General features: G+C 33.9%; 1 protein-coding gene across 14 annotated transcripts in view; it reads left to right on the top strand.

Annotated features, from left to right (window-relative positions):
- nAChRalpha6 (nicotinic acetylcholine receptor alpha6) overlaps positions 1 to 18,609 on the top strand; it is a 694,673-nt gene that overhangs the window by 476,278 nt on the left and 199,786 nt on the right. For 11 of the 14 annotated variants that reach the window (XM_067764329.1, XM_067764328.1, XM_067764323.1 and 8 more), the window contains one exon: positions 8,148 to 8,287. In XM_067764329.1, coding sequence (XP_067620430.1) covers positions 8,148 to 8,287 — 140 coding nt within the window. Of the gene's footprint in view, positions 1 to 8,147; positions 8,288 to 8,616; positions 8,662 to 18,609 lie in introns of all 14 variants that reach the window. The other 3 variants (XM_067764331.1, XM_067764332.1, XM_067764333.1) reach the window with 1 other exon arrangement.

Raw genomic sequence — 18,609 nt, 5'->3', positions numbered from 1 at the left:
ATTAAGGATGTGCTGAATGGAATACAATGTACAGCTCACCCGAACGTAGGTCGATGTGTTGTAATCTGAGTCCCACTTCCCGCTGTGATGTGCTGGTTCCCCAATAGGCTTCGAGCTGAGCAAACACTGGTGGTCACAACCTCCTTCAGGGTAGTGAGGTCCTTCTGGAAGCAAGTGGATGGCAAGCAGCCTACTAAAGTTTTTGGGTACACCAAGGCTAACCTAACAATAGTGACTTGATTTCAGACTGCACTAATTGACTGATAATTGATTAATTGGAATCATCGAGCCACTTCACGCTTGATTGCTCATAATTTTCTATAACTAGGCCAAATTAGTTTCGGCATTGGCTAAATTCGATCTCCGGAGCATTTATCCAGGGTAGAGATAAGTCTTATTCGGGGCTGCGTCGATGCTAAGTGATAGTAGCACTGAATCCTCTACTGAAAACTTAAAACATGATGTAGGAATTTTACCCTTACCACCGCTTCCCCAATATTTATATAACGATATGCTTGAATTGTGAATATTTTCCACGCCCAGGAGCTGATTCGCACTCTAACTAGCTATCCTGGCATTGGTTTGAAAATTTGTGGCTCCCGTGACTTATGTTCGCCATTGTCCAGTCAAATGCCTTCTTTTAGAGCCATATGAACCTCTGTGGACCCAGATGATAATGATTGCCACTGATGATAATTATTAGTCAGCTTGCGAAGTAGTTATAGGTGTGAAGTGGTTATCCACCATATTCGGGATACTTGTTATGAGCCATGATGAAGATGAGTTCTTGATTTCTTGTTATGTTTCCTTGAACATGCGGTAATGCATATATTTATCTGATATGCTGCTACCTGCGAAAATCAACTTAAACGTTCCCCAGCAGGTAAAGAGGCTTAGAATTTACCGCGGCAGGTATGCCTGTTGTAAGAGGTGACTAAAGTACCAAACTGATTTAAGCGGTGGTGTAATACAAGCCTTTCAAGGTGTTTCCAGTATAATTTTTAGCTTCTCAAACCCAATTGTCAACCTCACCTACCTGTTGCGAATCCTATTTGTTTAACAGCTAAGGCTCTGGCGACCCCAAGTTCCTCATATATCTAGAAGGTGGGAGGGCGGTATTGTCTAGAAGGTTCCATGTGATCATAATAAATTATTTCCGAGATGGTCGGGATAGTACCGTAATGGTGCTTGTTACCGGAATTTACCGGATCTGCATCCGGCAAAGGACCATCAATATCGATAAAACTCACTAAGAGCTTCGGGGAGTGTCCTTATCGCCACAACAACAACATAAGTTCAAACGACCACCAATCACAGATTTAAAGTGCTTCCGAGAGCACTCTTTGAAGCACCTGAATAGACACAAGCTTGAAGAAAGGCTGAGGCAATATAATCTGAACAACCAGAGCATGAAGGACAACAGTTTTCTAATTACGTCAAGGTGGTTTGGCAACTCTATCGCTGATCGAACTCCGTCGAAATCTCGTGTTAGCCGAAGGTGGCATCTGACCTGAGTTCAAAGATGCTATAGCGAAATTCCCAGCAGGTTTCTTATCGAAAAAAGAGTATCAGTCCAATAAACAGCTGGTAAATATATATAAAGCTTACTTTCTGATACCACAACATTTTTTATTTTTTTATTTTGAGTAAAGTGTTCGATGGCGGCGCCGGCTTTTACTCTGAAATCTGAAGCAGCATGTGGCCTGAAGATGGTGAAGATTATTCTAAAGCCCCAATATCTTTAGCTAATTTTGTATTTTCGCCGAACAAATTACAAATTTGCATTTGTATGCACAATGGTAATCTTCTCAGCAGCCAGTCCCAGCAGTTTGTCAGTGAAACCCACACAGTTTCACTTTATTTTTTTAAAATACCCACAAGTCTTCAACTTGTGTAATCAAGTTCCAGTCTCATGATCGCCTACAGAATGCACTTCAATCTCGTATCACTAGGAAACCAATTTGAGCAATAAACTTTACTCATTGGCGACTCAATAATTACTTAAGCCTACCTTAGATTTATATCCCAATGCAAAATCGAAATTTCATTTCATAGCAAAGCCAGAAAACCTATTCGGGCATTGCGATAATGCACCTGCTAAGCTTAGTGAAGGTAAAACTTAGTTAGCTGCATGGCGTATGCTAATGAACGGTGTGCAACGCTTGACCAAATATTCTGCTGACACAACAACAACTACAAGCGTACATGTAAGCGAGCGCAGTGCTCATATATGTTAGTCAGTTAGTGAGTTGTGTCCTTCGTCCGAAAATAATTGGTACGCACTTTCGCAATGCTCTATCAATATTCCTCTTTTGCCATATGTTGACAATTACTACTTTTGCCAATTTTGTACATTTTCTCATTTCTTTCCCCTTCATACTCATTTACATGCATTTTTAGAATTTACTTTTATTACAGTCGCTTCATTGCTAATCAGGCGCGTAGTTGCAAATTAACAAAATGGTAAACAAGTGCTCTCTCACTGCTCTAATGACTTTGTATAGCTGTCACTTGCATTGTTTACATAAATGCTGCTTCTTTTACAGTATCTCATAAAATATGCTACTCTTGGTGCTAATTGCTTATTATTTTTCAGAAACACATAAGTATTTACATTGCTCTTAGCTTGCATGTGAACAGGTTTGTATTTCGTTGCTAACATAGTAAAAAACAGGGTGCTACTGTCAGGATTAGTAAAACCGTCTATGATTATTAAAACCGTATATGAAACGTTTGAGACCAAACGAGGTCGAGTTCTTATCGTGCGTACGTACTGCATAAGACAATCCGAGCTGCAGACGTAGACGGCTCAGAAATCATAAAACGGCATTTCGTGTACAATTGTATATTCAGTGCTATGCATATCGGAAGTTGTTGTTTCACATCTATTACCACATAGGGTTGCCACATAGCCGTTTTATATATCTTCCTTCTCTTTGCTTTGTTAATTTTCCAACCGGATGATTATTTAATGTTTATTTTAACGATTTTCTGTCATCCCTTGTCAAACTTTATTAATGACACTGAAGATGGCACAAAGCCTACACCGGTATACCTCCAAACCAAATTTGACAAGGGATGACGGAAAATCGTTCCAATATACATCAAATATCTTGCGGTATCTAACGAGAGCTAATGTGATTTAGAAATGTTTATGTAGTGTAGTCATATTTACATGTATGTACAAGACCGACACTGCTACTATTTCAGAATCAGCCGAAAGGGTTACCACCTATCCCTTATTTATATACTAGCAGGATACCCGTCGTTACTGGGATTGGGCAGATACTAATCTAAATAAGAAGGTGTATTTTATCGCATTCCTTCCCGTTACTCTAAGTCAAACAATCAGTGTATAAGATTTTATTGATCTTCTTCAAAATGTATAACCAAATTTGTCTCATTCTTAACCTTTAATATTTCCTTACTCACCCACTTCTCATTTTACACCCCCTAACTCTCTGCTTCTTTTTTTCTTAGATCCCTCATTCCTCTAATTTATCATTCTTTGCTTTATTTTTGAAATTTTATTTTATCACACACAATTCATACTCAAAATCTCGTAACTTAATCAAAATATTTTAGCTGCACAATTTTTGTCTATCATCTCATATAGACAGCTATTTTTACAATGGAATGATTAAATTTAATAAAAACTTTTAAATCACTCAATGCAGTCGCTTTAACTTTTTGTGAATTCAATGCTATAACCAAACAAAAGTTCTGCACTTAAGTACGTACATGGCGTACGAGTAACTTTTGCTGACATACAAAATTTATCGCACCACCCAGTGGCACACGTGAAATTGAAAAAAAAAATTTATTTAAAATTCTTAGTTCTGAAATATGAAAAACCTTCGTCTTGATCGAAGGAACCTATAGCCAAAATTTGGTGATGTTTGAAGTGTGGGAAATCCGTTTCGATAGGGAACACACACACAGAATTTGATTTTTATACATATAGATTTGTAAATCAGCTACTGTCTGGAAAACGGCTTGACCCATTTATATGAAATTAGGCTTGAACTTGTGCAAAAAACGTTTGTTCGGTTCGCGCTGCGCTCGTTGAACTTTTCTGAACCGAGTCCATCATATAAAGCCAGGTGCTCACTTATCAAACTAGAGTCCTTGGAATGTAGAACAACTGTCCTATCACTCACGTTTGTTGATGACATCAACAATGGTGTAGTTGATGCACCTTGTCTCCTTAAGAGTCTCCGTTTACATATCCCTATAAGGCCCCTTCGTAATGTACCTATTTTCTATACGGATTGTGTCCGAATCCTCTATGCCTCAAACGCACCTTTGCTTAGAGCTATGACGGACCTTAATCGTATCTCTGATTCTTCAGCTATTGATTTTGCTCTTCCTAAGTCTACTTTTGAAAAAAGATTAATTTTCTGGTCAATCTCTTCGTAGCATTTAATTTTTATTGTGTCTATACTCAACTTATATATAGTATAGTAAGTAATTATCTAATTTTAATTAAACATTGTTACCTAGCCTGTAAGGGCTTTAAATGTCCTAGACTGAAATAAAGAAATAAATAAAATTTTGTATTCAGGTTACACATAAATCTGTTACTCTCTTACTTGGATGATGGCAACTTAAAATTTTTAAAAATGAGATTTTGTAAATAAATTTTTTTTTGCAGCAAAAAGTTGGAATATTCCATGAACAAGTCTATGGAAAAATTAGATATTCCTCATCGCTCAATTGCCTTATGGGAAGGAAGGTGGCCATATTTCTTTCAATTAGAAAAAAGTTGTTCTAATCTGTGGCACCCCTCAGAAGTGATTTGGCAAACACTCCGTGTGTATTTCTGCTTGAAAAGCTTGTCAGTGAAAATTCATCTGCTGTTCGGAGTCTTCATAAAACATGTACCCGTAAGATGTTCTTATTGAGTTGTAAGGGATGTCGTATGATAGGAATATGTGTCTATTTTCAAACACTTATTGAAAGTTTATACCGTCCTTCGCAATAAATCACTTTCCACTTTCGATAATAGTCTAAATGCTTTTTAAAACATCTTACTTTGAGCAACTTCAAAAATGTTCGTGCGGACTATAAAATACCTCCAACGTGGCGCACACAAAAGCGGCTTTATAAGGATTTCAGCTTCTAATCAAAACTTTTGCAGATGAACTTCGTCATCGGTAATTTCCATTTATCAGCAACAACAATATAACAACGAATATTTCTTAGGAACTCTCCAGGATTCAGCTGGATTATGAGTTTGTCTTGAAAAAGTTATCAGTGCAATGTCACCTTTCAGAAAAAGTACTTTGCTGCCTTGGTACAGTGTTTCCTTAAGAAAATATTTTACACACACACTTACATAATGGTGCTCATAATGCATACAACAAATATATATAACTTTTGTACACATCTACCACGCAACTCACTTGACTTAAAAAAAATAAATAAAACAAATTATAACATTTTTCATTGAAACTTCTTCCCTCCTTGGCATCAAGCATATTTTTCGCTTTCATTTTGCCCAAAACATCACCCCACCACTATTCTTAAACTTATTTAAAGCATATTTGCATATAATTATGTGTCCAGTTTCGCAATTAGCAACAGCCCTGCGTTGGCTGCCAAATTATTATAATAATTATTAAATTCAGCTCTGTTTTCCATGTTAGAAATTTTCTTGCATTTCACTTCAACTTTTGGGATGCTGCTGCTGCCATTATTGTTCTTAATTATTACCACAAATACTTTTAATTTTTTTTTGCTTTAGCTTTTCGTTAATGAGTTTTGCTGTTTATTAGTAACATTGTTTTTTATTGAAATGGGTTTATTGTTTTTGTTTAGTTGCTTGCAAGTAAGCTTTGTTTTTAACTTGAGCATGTGACCGCTCCAAAAAATATATATATGATTTTTGTTTTTCAAAAAGGCTAAACAATTTTGTATGGGTATCAAAAACCAATAATATAACTATTTCGCCAGGTTTTGCTATTTAGTTTCCACTGAGACATTCTTCGTTGGCACGAAGTTCTTATAGGTCAAGGTCAAATCATAACGACGGCTTGACAATTATCTATGAAATTATGCAATCCTTGCGAATGATAAACTCCGGCATTCAAAAGCAGGTACATTAGCATCGCTTTTTTACAGAACTTATATATGCATAAATCTAGACATGTCTGAGACTTATGGAAACCTAAATTGCATGTCCCTGCTCGGGCGCCAAGCGATTTCCTATAATCCAATTGCCAAACTGTCCTATGCACGAGGTAAATCCTGTTATAAATATAAATGTATCATACACATATTTAGCAGGCGAAACTCTGGCGTGATGGTCTAGAATATCCAATATTGTCTTACTAAATCGTTCCAAAGATGGTCGGGCTAGTACCTTCTTGATGCTTGTTACCGGATCTATATCCGGCAAAGAATCATCAACATCGATAACACTCCCCAAAGCCTTCGGGGTTAGGACAACAATAATATGCCTTATTCAAGTTACTATTATTAATTTTATTTTATATTGAAAGATACTGTGAATTTGTCAGAAATTTTTAAAAATTCACTCTATTCCAAATGCTTACACTAATATTTTTACGACATTTTCACATAAGCTGTAAAATTTTCGAGTATGAATGTGAGGCATAGTGGTTGATTCTTTTTATAGTTGTAAGACATTTCACAGTTTCGACTATTCTCTCGACCTTTGCGAACGAATTACGAAAGTCCATATCAGATTTTCTGTCTATTATATGTATTTATATGCTGTTGTAGTAAAATCTAAAAGGGACAGCATACTGTGCACTCTAGTCACCCTAACAATTACACTTTATGTCAGTTATTCATTTTTCTGGAATTTTCATTTTTTTGAAATATTATGCACAATAATGAGGCACGTTTTCACAAGCATCCACTTAATTTCCCTTGACCTTAAGGCTGAAGTGATACTTAAAAGTTGTTAAGAGCATACATTGGTGCAACTATTAGTATTTACCACTTTAGTGTATGTACAAAAGCTCGTTCATCAAGGGTTGTTAATATTGTACTAAAAAGTTAAAGTACAAAAATTTCAAATTTCTTGCGAAAAGTTGAAGTTGTTAGTAAATAAAAAGGGTACACAATTTATTACACTTATTTCCAGTTTACGAAAAGCCTTTAACAAGCTCATGCCTGCCATCTTAAGTTTACTTCTTTCGAGACGATATGCCAAAACTGATTAACGATATCATTTCATTGTAACAAATTGATTTAACAATTCCCTTTCTGACCTTAACGAGTTAAAATGTTATCTTGATTTATGTTTATTGGTTCATTTTACTGAATTTTAAAATTAATGCAATTTTAAACGGTATTCACTTACAGCGTATTTAGATTAAACTGTTACGCTAGATTTGCTTGTACACTGCATATACGGCCTGCAAGTGCTATTGTTTCCAGACTTAGCTGCTATTTCATGCCTCTGGATTATTCACATATCATGTTCTCGAATATTTCTATGACAAATCGGCATTTGCTCTTTACCTCTTACTTATTACAATTCCGCTATTTCTTCCGGCACGGGTTTGTCTATGTTGCTGTTGTTGTCATTATATCTGCAAAACACTCCAGTAAAGTTTGAGGGAGCGTTTTGGATGTGACACGAATATCTAGACAATATAGTCAAGTTCTGCCACCTTCTGATACGAGCCCGACTGCTGAATAACGATACAAATTATGACTTATCTATATAAATCGATAGAAAATGGGAAGTAGGAATGGCGCGTGCTTGATGAGGTAAAGAGAAGGCAGGTCTATCACTGACTAAAATTTGGGGAAGGTATGGAGACTCTTTACTGCTGAAACTGTAGAACTGCCAGACTATTAAAGACGGTGTACAAGCAAGACATAACAATCAGTTCAAGTTCAAGCGCTATAGAGTAAATTGCGGTGAAGTTTTATTGAAGCCTCAAATTACTTTTCCGCAGTAAGTGAAGCATAAAATTCACTAACTAGGTATTCACAGTATTTGCAGGATTTTGTTTGACAGTGCACCATCAAATTTGTGAGAAAACCTTTAGCGTTTTCTTATTACAAAATAATTTGTATGATACAAGAGAGAACGGTATATATTTTAAATATTTCTCTATTGCTACATAAATACATTTTCACATATTTTTATTATTTTTCTTTTCCAGAAAGCTGCCAAGGACCACACGAAAAACGTCTACTTAATCATCTACTATCCACCTATAATACACTCGAACGACCTGTATCGAATGAATCAGAACCATTGGAAGTAAAATTTGGTTTAACACTGCAACAAATTATTGATGTGGTAAGTAATCTGAATTCCAAATTTTCTGTACAAACACCAACTGAATACAACATTTTTTATTTGAAAAATTTAATACTTCAAAAAAAAGAAAAAAAATCAAAACACTAAATAGCAAACAAAAAAATAATAAAAAAAAATAAAACTACTTCACATTTATTCAACACACAAGAAAATGGTTTAAAATCACAAAATATTAGTTTAAAAAGCCGAAAACCCACAAAATAAAATTTTTTTTATATTTTTTCATAGAAAAAAATTTCATATCTTGTTTTTAAAATTTGAAAAAAGAAACCAGTTTGAAATATTAATACATCTAAAATTTTTTATAGGACGAAAAGAATCAGATTCTGACCACAAACGCGTGGTTAAATTTGGTAAGTGACATGTACCCGTACAAGAAAATAATATCTAAAATTTTATGTTGTGATCATGCTTAAGCATTTGAAGAAAAATGAAGAGCGACGCTATTTTAACGAAACACTTTTTTTTTACTTTTTACTAAAACTAATATTTTCTCAAGCTTTTTTTCATAAACTGAAATGAAATATGCAATATATGCAAAATTTTTTTAATAAATTATTTATTAAGAAGCTTTCTTTTTATTTTTAATACATTTTTTTTCATTTTATTTCAAAAAAAGGATAATTTTTTTCTATGCAAGCAAAATAAATAAAAAATTTTTTTTAACTTAAAATTTTTTCCTTCTTCAAAAGCGCAGTTCACACACACTTCACAGTGAATACTCTTAAATGTTTAAATGTGATATTAACCTTTGTTATTGGCTTCAATGTGTGTTCTCTATGGAAAAAATGCATAACGAACCTAATATTAGATTTAAACAAAAAATAAATAATAAATAATACACATCAAAAAATTAACTATTATTTATTGGAAAATCTATTAAGCCATTCAAAAGCCCTGCACACAATAAATTTGTACACCTTGCGCTGCTCTGACTGACGATTTATGCAATTTAATTTTAAATTTTCCCCAAGAAGTATTAGCTCAGAGCTCTGAAAAAACAAGCTAGAAACCATTTCGATTTTTTTCTCGAGTTAAAGTAGTTTAAAAGTCGGTGTAAATATTTTTAAAATTTTTGGCCACATCTCTCTCCATAATAAGCATAATAAATATTAGTTTTCATTAAAAATTAAATGCTCAATGATTTTTGGAAAACAATTTCTAGTTTTCGGGGCGACTTTTTAACTATTCTAATTCAACAAGACTAAGGTTCTTGCTCGGGCGCCATGTTGGCCACCATAGTATGGCGAAATAATAGCAAGGTGAGAACATAACGAGTATATCACTTCAAACTGTTATATTATTTAAAAGTTGCTCCTTAATAATAGTATAATAGTAATAATAAAAGTGTAAAGCGATTGTCTGGAAGCAGTTTTTAGCTGAGCTTCTATATATATACTTTGGCGGCCAACATGGTGCCCGAGCAGGACCATAATTGTTGAATATAAATGTATTGGGCCTCAAAACTGAGTTTATAATTTTTTAATTACAAAGAATTAAAAGTGTATAAAATTTTCTTAAACGTTTGGTGCGGAAATTTCAATGAAGAAATTTATTAAAACTAAAACGAAATCTAATAAACAGAGTTTCGTTAGACTGCTGTATCGTATACAAATTAATAGTGCGTTAGGTTAAGATAATTGATCTTTCTCATATACATATTTTTTTTTGTGCCTTATATAACTCATATTTAACCCAAAAAATTTGTTTTTAATGCTTTTAGTTCTTAAAATTTTTAATTCTTTTTTAATTTATTTGATTTTAAGTACTTCTTTTTACATTTTTGCATTACTTTGCTAGGGGTCTTATTATCGCACCTAATTAGATTTCTAATTCGCAATTTTTTTTACCCGTAATGCAAAAAAAAAGGTTTCAAAGCGTCATATTATCTTTCAATTTGCAATGAACATAAGTATGTATGGGTTTACATTTAAAACAAATGCTTCATTTAATACAATTTCGTAAATCGACATTTCACCCTTGAACCAACGAACCATTAACCTGTAACAATTTAACTAGCGCTGAACGTAGCAAAATAACTGACAGTAATTTGAGCAACTCAGCGTAACAAAAATCAATAAAAAAAAAAACCATGTAAAATATAATAAAAACGGCAGAAATAACAATAATACACATACGGTTAAAAATTTGAGTATAAATCTGCATCTTTTTTGTACTACATACAGACAAGAATAAAAACAGAATTTTTTCAAATTTTCTCAGTTCATTTTTTTTTTTTTTTTTTGTTTTTCAAATTGACCGCAAAAACGTCTATGAAGTTTTGAACTGAAACTAAACGAAAACCTACATCGAAAACGTTTTCCAGAAAATGTTAAAATTCAAGCAAATTTTGCGAAACCTTCAAAATTTTTACTTGGTGTGCTCTCAATTTTTGTCTGACAAAGTACAAGTCATGGATCTCTCAAAACTCGCATTGTTTTTTGGCAATTTTTTTCCGAAGGATTAATCAGGTTTTCTTTCATATAAAAAAAATTTCAAATTTTGTGTGCCGGAAAATTTAAAACAACCTTCGGGAAAAATTTGTCAAAATGTATGTCAATTTGAGAGACTAATAACCTATACTTTGTTAGATTAATAGTGATATGTTTGAAAACGTTTTTGAGACAAAAAAAGTCCCTGAGTGGAAGTGCTATTGCAATACGGTGCACGCCCTCTTCAGCCTGACATAGCATAAGAAGCTTAATTTTTATATGCCATAGTTAACTATATTTAAGCTAATAAAGGTGGCCTTTCAGGTGCGATTCTTGCCAAATATTTTACCTGCAGGCGCAGAGCTTCTTAAAAAATTGATGAGTACTAAAAAAACTAACGAACGAAAGAGAAGAACTAGTTTCTATTATGTAGATCCTTCTCCCCTTTGAACTACCCTATCACTCCATCAATTCGAGTAAAGTTCTCGTTTTAACTTTGCTAAATCTATCAATAGAGCATGATGTTCTTAATATCAGGGGGGTGGATGCGTGCCCCACGCCGGGCACCATTTTTACTTGGCTACCGCTACCTCTTTCGAGAAATAGCTTCTTGGCATGGATAGCCTGGCTGTAGCATGTCTGCTTGCAGGAGCGGCTCGTTCAAATATACTCTTTCAAATCAACAGCAGCCCATGTGAGGAAACCTTCTCCGATTCACAAAGTTTGAGCGTATTTTGTAAGCGAACTGATTTACAGATAGTACTTACTTGAATCTTCATTGATCTTACATTAAAAGTCTCAGTAATGTCTCTATGTAAATAATGCGAAGGTAGAAAGGACAATAGTAAACGATAGCTCTATATCCCACCACTGCGTTTACTTTGTTTAATCCGATCATCACAACAATTTTACACTTTCCAAGTAATCCAAGCGATGGCAGCAAATATCTCGGCGCCATTTTAATTTGTTGACCAACGTCTTTAAGATTTATTTTGTTCCCTGACTTTGGCATTGCGATCAGGTTAGAAGACAGAAACTTTGTGAAGGAACTTTCACCAACCATTAGCAAAGTTCCTAGCAATACACATACCTACATATCCCAGCTGAAGCCAATTAATTTGAATTGAAATAAGAAATATATGGCCACATATCTGGGCCTCAAACAAAAGCGAATCTATGCCACATGATGTGAGTTCCAAGCAAACAACAACAACACAAATGAGATAACAAATCAAATATGTAACAAATACAAATAAATTTGGCAGTAAATAAAAGCTGAATTGTGCATAGAATTGGAAAAGAAACAAATTTTAAAGTAAATATATACCTTTACCTACATATGTATGTATGTAGATATGATGTGGATATAACATTGCAAAAGCCAAATATATTTACATATGTATTTTGCGGTTGATTTGTTTCATTTTTATGCATTGTTGTTTTTTCTAAAGGCCACTAAATTGAAAAACCATAAATTTGCGAAGAATTCACTCACGAAAATCAACCCGAAAAAATATAAAAAAGTTTATAGCACAAAATATTTTTTTAAACATGACAATAGCGAAACAGAATAAAAAAGACCAAAATGTAGCGCAGGATTAATATAAAAAACGAAAAAAAAAAATTTTTTTATTTTTCATGCAGAAGCACTTCGTGTGAAAAATGTAAAGAAAAACTTCGCGCGAAAAAAATGCCAATACTAGAATGAGTTGTTGGTTCAAATGTGAAAAGAATGAAACGGGTCAGCATATAGTTAACATTTAAAAAACAAAAAAAGGCTCCGATTTACAACAATAACTTACATGCATTGTTGGTTGTTGTTGCACTCAATAGTGAAAAATGTGGCATTAATTAAAATTGTGAGCGCGGAAATGCTTTAAGTGCACTATTGACTGATAAAATTTTGGTGAGCTGACCTTGCAGCTAAATAAATATTTGAAAAAGAATTTCATAAATTGGAGCAAAGAAAGGAGTATACACTCAAAAAAAACTTTGTTAAAATGAGGAAAAGATTTTTTAAAAAATTAAGGAAATTTTCAATGTAATGAGGGCGTAGCCCCAAATTTTTAAAGATCCAGCGAATTTCAGTACTATGGAAGACAATAGTAAAATTAATTATGTATGATATAGCCTCCGTTGTTGTTATTGTTGTTGTTGTTGCTTTAGCGATAAAGGCACTCCCCAAAGGTTTCTGGAAGTGTTATCGATGTTTACTGTCCTTTGCCGGATATAAATCCTGTACTCTCCGGTAACAAGCACCATTTAGGTACTAGCCCGTCGATTTCGGAGATGATTTAATATGACCAAAGTGAAATATTTAAGCTATTCCGCCCCCACCTCTAGTTCCATGAGGAGCCTGAGCCTCACTCGATAAATATGTGTAAGATGCATTCATATTTGTAGCAGGATTCCCCTCGGGTATGTGAGGTTGATAATTGGGATACGGAAGCTGTAAAACAGCCCCTTGAATCCAATTTGCAATATTAATAGAATTTTATTGTAAATGTAATGTGAGTATGGACGTGATTTCGAGCACCATAATATAAGATTCAAGCTTAGTATTAAATTATTTGGTTCCAATCTAGTATATCTTGTTGAAGTTTGGAAATCCTCAACACGCAGACTATTCAAACCCTTTCGCAATTTTATAATTTTATTTAGTCTTTTAGACTTAGATTATGGTGCTCGTAATATCGTCCATTCCGACATTATTATCATAACAATTCTCTTAGTATTGTAAATTGTGAAAATTGAAGTAAATAGAAAAAGAAAAATCTGAAAATTAGCCATAAATTCAACTAATCGAGCCATAAAAGCAACTTTAGTGTAACCAACAAAAATAAAATTTTACATGAGAAGAAGGTGCCCCCCATGTTTTTAAAGCGTATGGTTCCAAAATATTGGGATTATCATCCTTTTTCTATAGTAATATAATGTTCACATTTTTATATTCTTTTATTTATTTATTTTTTATACCTTTCATGAACATGAAATGGTATATTAACTTGGGTCCGATATTTGTAACGTTGAGAAATATAGAAGATAGACTCACCATTAAGTATACCGAATTGATAAGGGCAACGAACCGAGTTGATATAGCCATATCCGTCTGTCTGTTTGAACGCAAACTAGTCCTTCAAATTTTGAGATATCTCAATGAAATTTGGCACAAGGATGTATTTTTGTATTATATTAGACATTTGTCGGATCCGGTAGGATCGGACCACTATAACATATATCTCCCATACAACCAATCGTTCTATATATAGTATATATCCCATACAACCGATCGTTCAGATAGAGAGATTTTTAGCCCTTTCTCTCTTAGTTTCCAATATAAAAACGTGAGACTTCGGGATATATATTCTAATATATCATAGAAGATTTCCTGTAAAAATCATTTCGATCGGAGCTATATATAATATATATCCCATACAACCAATCGTTCAGATAAGGGGGTTTTTGCCATTTTTATACTCAGTTGAGCAGAACTCACAGAGTATATTAACTTTGATTGGATAACGGTTGGTTGTACAGGTATAAAGGAATCGAGATAGATATAGACTTCCATATATCAAAATCATCAGTATCGAAAAAAAATTCGATTGAGCCATGTCCGTCCGTCCGTCTGTCCGTTAACACGATAACTTGAGTAAATTTTGAGGTATCTTGATGAAATTTGGTATGTAGGTTCTTGGGCACTCATCTCAGATCGCTATTTAAATGAACGATATCGGACAATAACCACGCCCACTTTTTCGATATCGAAAATTTCGAAAAATTGAAAAAGTGCGATAATTCATTTCCAAATACGGATTAAGCGATGAAACTTGGTAGGTGAGTTTAACTTATGACGCAGAATAGAAAACTAGTAAAATTTTGGACAATGGTCGTGGCACCGCCCACTTTTAAAAGAAGGAAATCGAGAAGTTTTGCAAGCTGTAATTTGGCAGTCGTTGAAGATATCGTGATGAAATTTACTATACTATAAAAAAAAAATAAATGTAAGGCGCGATAACCTCCGAAGAGATCTAAGGCCGAGCTTCTCTTCCAATTTGCGTCGTGCTCCTCTTGATTTTTCCCTACAAATTGGCCGGACGGGACCTACATGTTTTATGCCGACTCCGAACGGCATCTGCAAGGCAGATGAGTTTTCACTGAGAGCTTTTCATGGCAGAAATACAATCGGAGCGCTTGCCAGACACTGCCGAGGGGCGACCCCGCTTAGAAAAATTTTCTTCTAATTGAAAAATCTTATTTCTAAAATTTTGATGTTGCTTTGCCCGGGAGTTGAACCCAGGGCATAAGGTGTGATAGGCGGAGCACGCTACCATCACACCACGGTGGCCGCCACTATACTATATATATGCTTAATAAAAATTTGCAAAATCGGAGAACGACCACGCCCACTTTTTAAAAAAAAATTTTTTAAATGCAAATTTTAAAAGAAAAGTTAATATCTTTACAGTATATAAGTAAATTATGTCAACATTCAATGATATGTTGCAACAAAATACAAAAATAAAAGAAAATTTCAAAATGGGCGTGGCTCCACCCTTTTTCATTTAATTTGTCGGGGATACTTTTAATGCCATAAGTCGAACAAAAATTTACCAATCCTTGTGAAATTTGGTAGAGGCTTAGATTCTAGGACGATAACTGTTTTCTGTGAAAAAGGGCGAAATCGGTTGAAGCCACGCCCAGTTTTTATACACAGTCGACCGTCTGTCCTTCCGCTCGGCCGTTAACACGATAACTTAAGCAAAAATCGATATATCTTTACTAAACTCAGTTCACGTACTTACCTGAACTCACTTTGTATCGGTGTAAAAAATGGCCGAAATCCGACTATGACCACGCCCACTTTTTCGATATCGAAAATTACGAAATATGAAAAAAATGCCATAATTCTATACCAAATACGAAAAAAGGGATGAAACGTGGTAACTGGATTGGTTTATTGACGCAAAATATAACTTTGGAAAAAACTTTGTAAAATGGGTGGGACACCTACCATATTAAGTAGAAGAAAATGAAAACGTTTTGCAGGGCGAAATCAAAAGCCCTTGGCATCTTGGAAGGAATACTGTTCGTGGTATTACATATATAAATAAATTAGCGGTACCCGACAGATGATGTCCTGGATCATCCTGGTCCACATTTTGGTCGATATCTCGAAAGCGCCTTCACATATACAACTAAGGACCACTCCCTTTTAAAACCCTCATTAATACCTTTAATTTGATACCCATATCGTACAAACACATTCTAGAGACACCCCTGGTCCACGTTTATGGCGATATCTCGAAAAGGCTTCCACATATAGGACTAACGCCCACTCCTTTTTAAAATACTCATTAACACCCTTCATTTGATACCCATATCGTACAAAAAAAATTCTAGAGTCACCCCTGGCCCAGCTTTACGGCGATATCTCGAAAAGGCATCCACCTATAGAACTAAGGCCCATTCCCTTTTAAAATACTCATTAACACCTGTCATTTGATAACCATATCGTACAAACAAATTCTAGAGTCACCCCTGGTCCACCTTTATGGCGATATCTTGAAAAGGCGTCCACCTATAGAACTAAGGCCCACGCCCTTTTAAAATACTCATTTACACCTTTCATTTGATACCCATATCGTACAAATAAATTCTAGAGTCAGGCCTGGTCCACCTTTATGGCGATATCCCTAAATGGCGTCCATCTATAGAACTATGGCCCACTTGCTCTTAAAATACTCTTACTACCTTCCATTTGATACACATGTCATAGAACCACATTCCAGGGTTACCCTAGGTTCTTTTCACAACATGGTGATTTTCCCTTACTTTTTCTCCAAAGCTCTCAACTGAGTATGTAATGTTCGGTTACACCCGAACTTAGCCTTCCTTACTTGTTGGTTTTATATTTATCTTAAAAATCGTTTAGGTATGTTCCGATTATTTGGAGATTACGAACGGGATACGATTATTATGAAGTCTTCGGCACAGCCGAAGACAGTCCCGTCCTTACTTGTTTTTTTTTCGATTTTTATTGATGTATGTATATCGGAATGATTCTCCGATATCTCATAGCAAATTTGGTTTGCAGACAAACGGGTTACGACATTGCCCCATCTTTAGCGCCATTTTTTGAACCAAAAATTATATTGAAAAATGGCACAATGCCGAAACCGGTTATTTTTTGTTGGTTACACTAAAATTGCTATTGCATATTTAAGGTAATAACGCTCTTCAAACAAATTCTGAGATAGAGTCCGAGCGACAACTTCATATGCAAACTATTAATCAATCAAATTCCAATATTAAGAGTTCCTTAAAAAATTTTTCAAGATTATTCGTTTTTCGACCTGTCAATCGGTATCAATCCACTTATCGACGATTTCTGTACACTCGACATCTTAGCAGTTCTTCATTTGATATTCGTCTCTTTCATCTGATTCTGCTCCAAATTAATCCATTACTTATACTTTTTATCTCCCCTTCTTTCTTATTTTCTTTTTCTCTTCTTTCTTTAGTCTTAGTCTTAGTGGTTACGAAGCTTCTCAACCTCCTTTGAAGTCCGTTCATATACTTTTTTTCCTTTTACGCATTCCTTCTAATCGTCGTCATCATCGTTTACAGCATCCTCTTCAACTTCGCTTTCTTTTTTTCCAATCTTTTTTGTTATTATTTTATTAATAATATCTTTAGTTTTCATATTTATCTTCTTGCTAATTTCTTTCCTCTCATTTTATAACTTGATTTTCTTTTTCCTTTCTTCTTCACAATTGGTAATTTTTGTTGTGTTAATCAGCACGTATATATTTTATTTCAGTTCCCGTCTCTCTCTTCATTTATATTATTTTTCTCTTTCAAATGCTTCAACTTCTTAGACTTCTGCTTAACTTAACTCTAGCATAGAAAGCTAATGCCAGGTGGGCACTGGAATCCCATTTTTGTATTCATGAAGACTAGGCGCCGCATCGCTGATAACCATAACATTTTTTCTAAAATCTTTATCTAAGTAAATTTAACGAAAATTTATTAAATCGGCGCAAAAGTTGCGACAATTTTTAATTTTTTTTTTTTCAAACTTTGTATAATTAACTTAACTAAACAAAATTAAATTTCAACAAATAAACATTCAAATTGATGAAATCTAAAATCTAATTCGATTTTATGTGCACACGCTCTATTATCTTTTCAAATTTTTCGCCACTCATACATAAAAAGAAAGCGTTGAAATTAAACAAGAATTTAAAACAAAAATAAAATAAATTTCACATGCTGCTGCTTTTTTAATAGCGCTACAGCAATTTATTTAATTTTGAGCTTTGAATGAAACGCATACATTTGCGCTAGAACATACATACTAACACACATACAGAAGTATAAATAAAAAATTTATATAAAACGAAATTTGCTTTTCATTTCGCATGTAGGGATTTCTACTATAATATAATGCACGCACTTTGCAAAGCAAATAAATATTTTTAAATGTGCTTTGACACCAGTGTTAACACATAAAAACTTAACGAATTACTAAAAAAAAAAACTTAAACAAACTCATTTCATAAAATTTGTGCGTTTTTACATTTAATAGTTTTTTTCTACGTATAAAAAAAACTTTTCAAAGCGTGAGAATTAAATAAATGAAATCGAAATAAACAATTTAGTAAAGTGCTATTACTAAAACCACTAATACCGTTAAGTATTTAAATTTATTAATTCTAATGTTTCAGTTAAACTATTTACATTTTTAAATATATATATTTTTTTTTGCTTTAAATATCATATTAAGTCTTTGGGATTTTCATAAAAGAATAAAAATAAAAAGAATCATACCTAGCAAAATAGTTTACTCAAGGCGCTGAGTTCTTT

This window comes from Eurosta solidaginis, chromosome 2, assembly GCF_040869045.1.
Source record: "Eurosta solidaginis isolate ZX-2024a chromosome 2, ASM4086904v1, whole genome shotgun sequence".
Lineage (NCBI taxonomy): Eukaryota > Metazoa > Arthropoda > Insecta > Diptera > Tephritidae > Eurosta > Eurosta solidaginis.
This window is presented reverse-complemented; position numbering and strand designations above follow the sequence as displayed.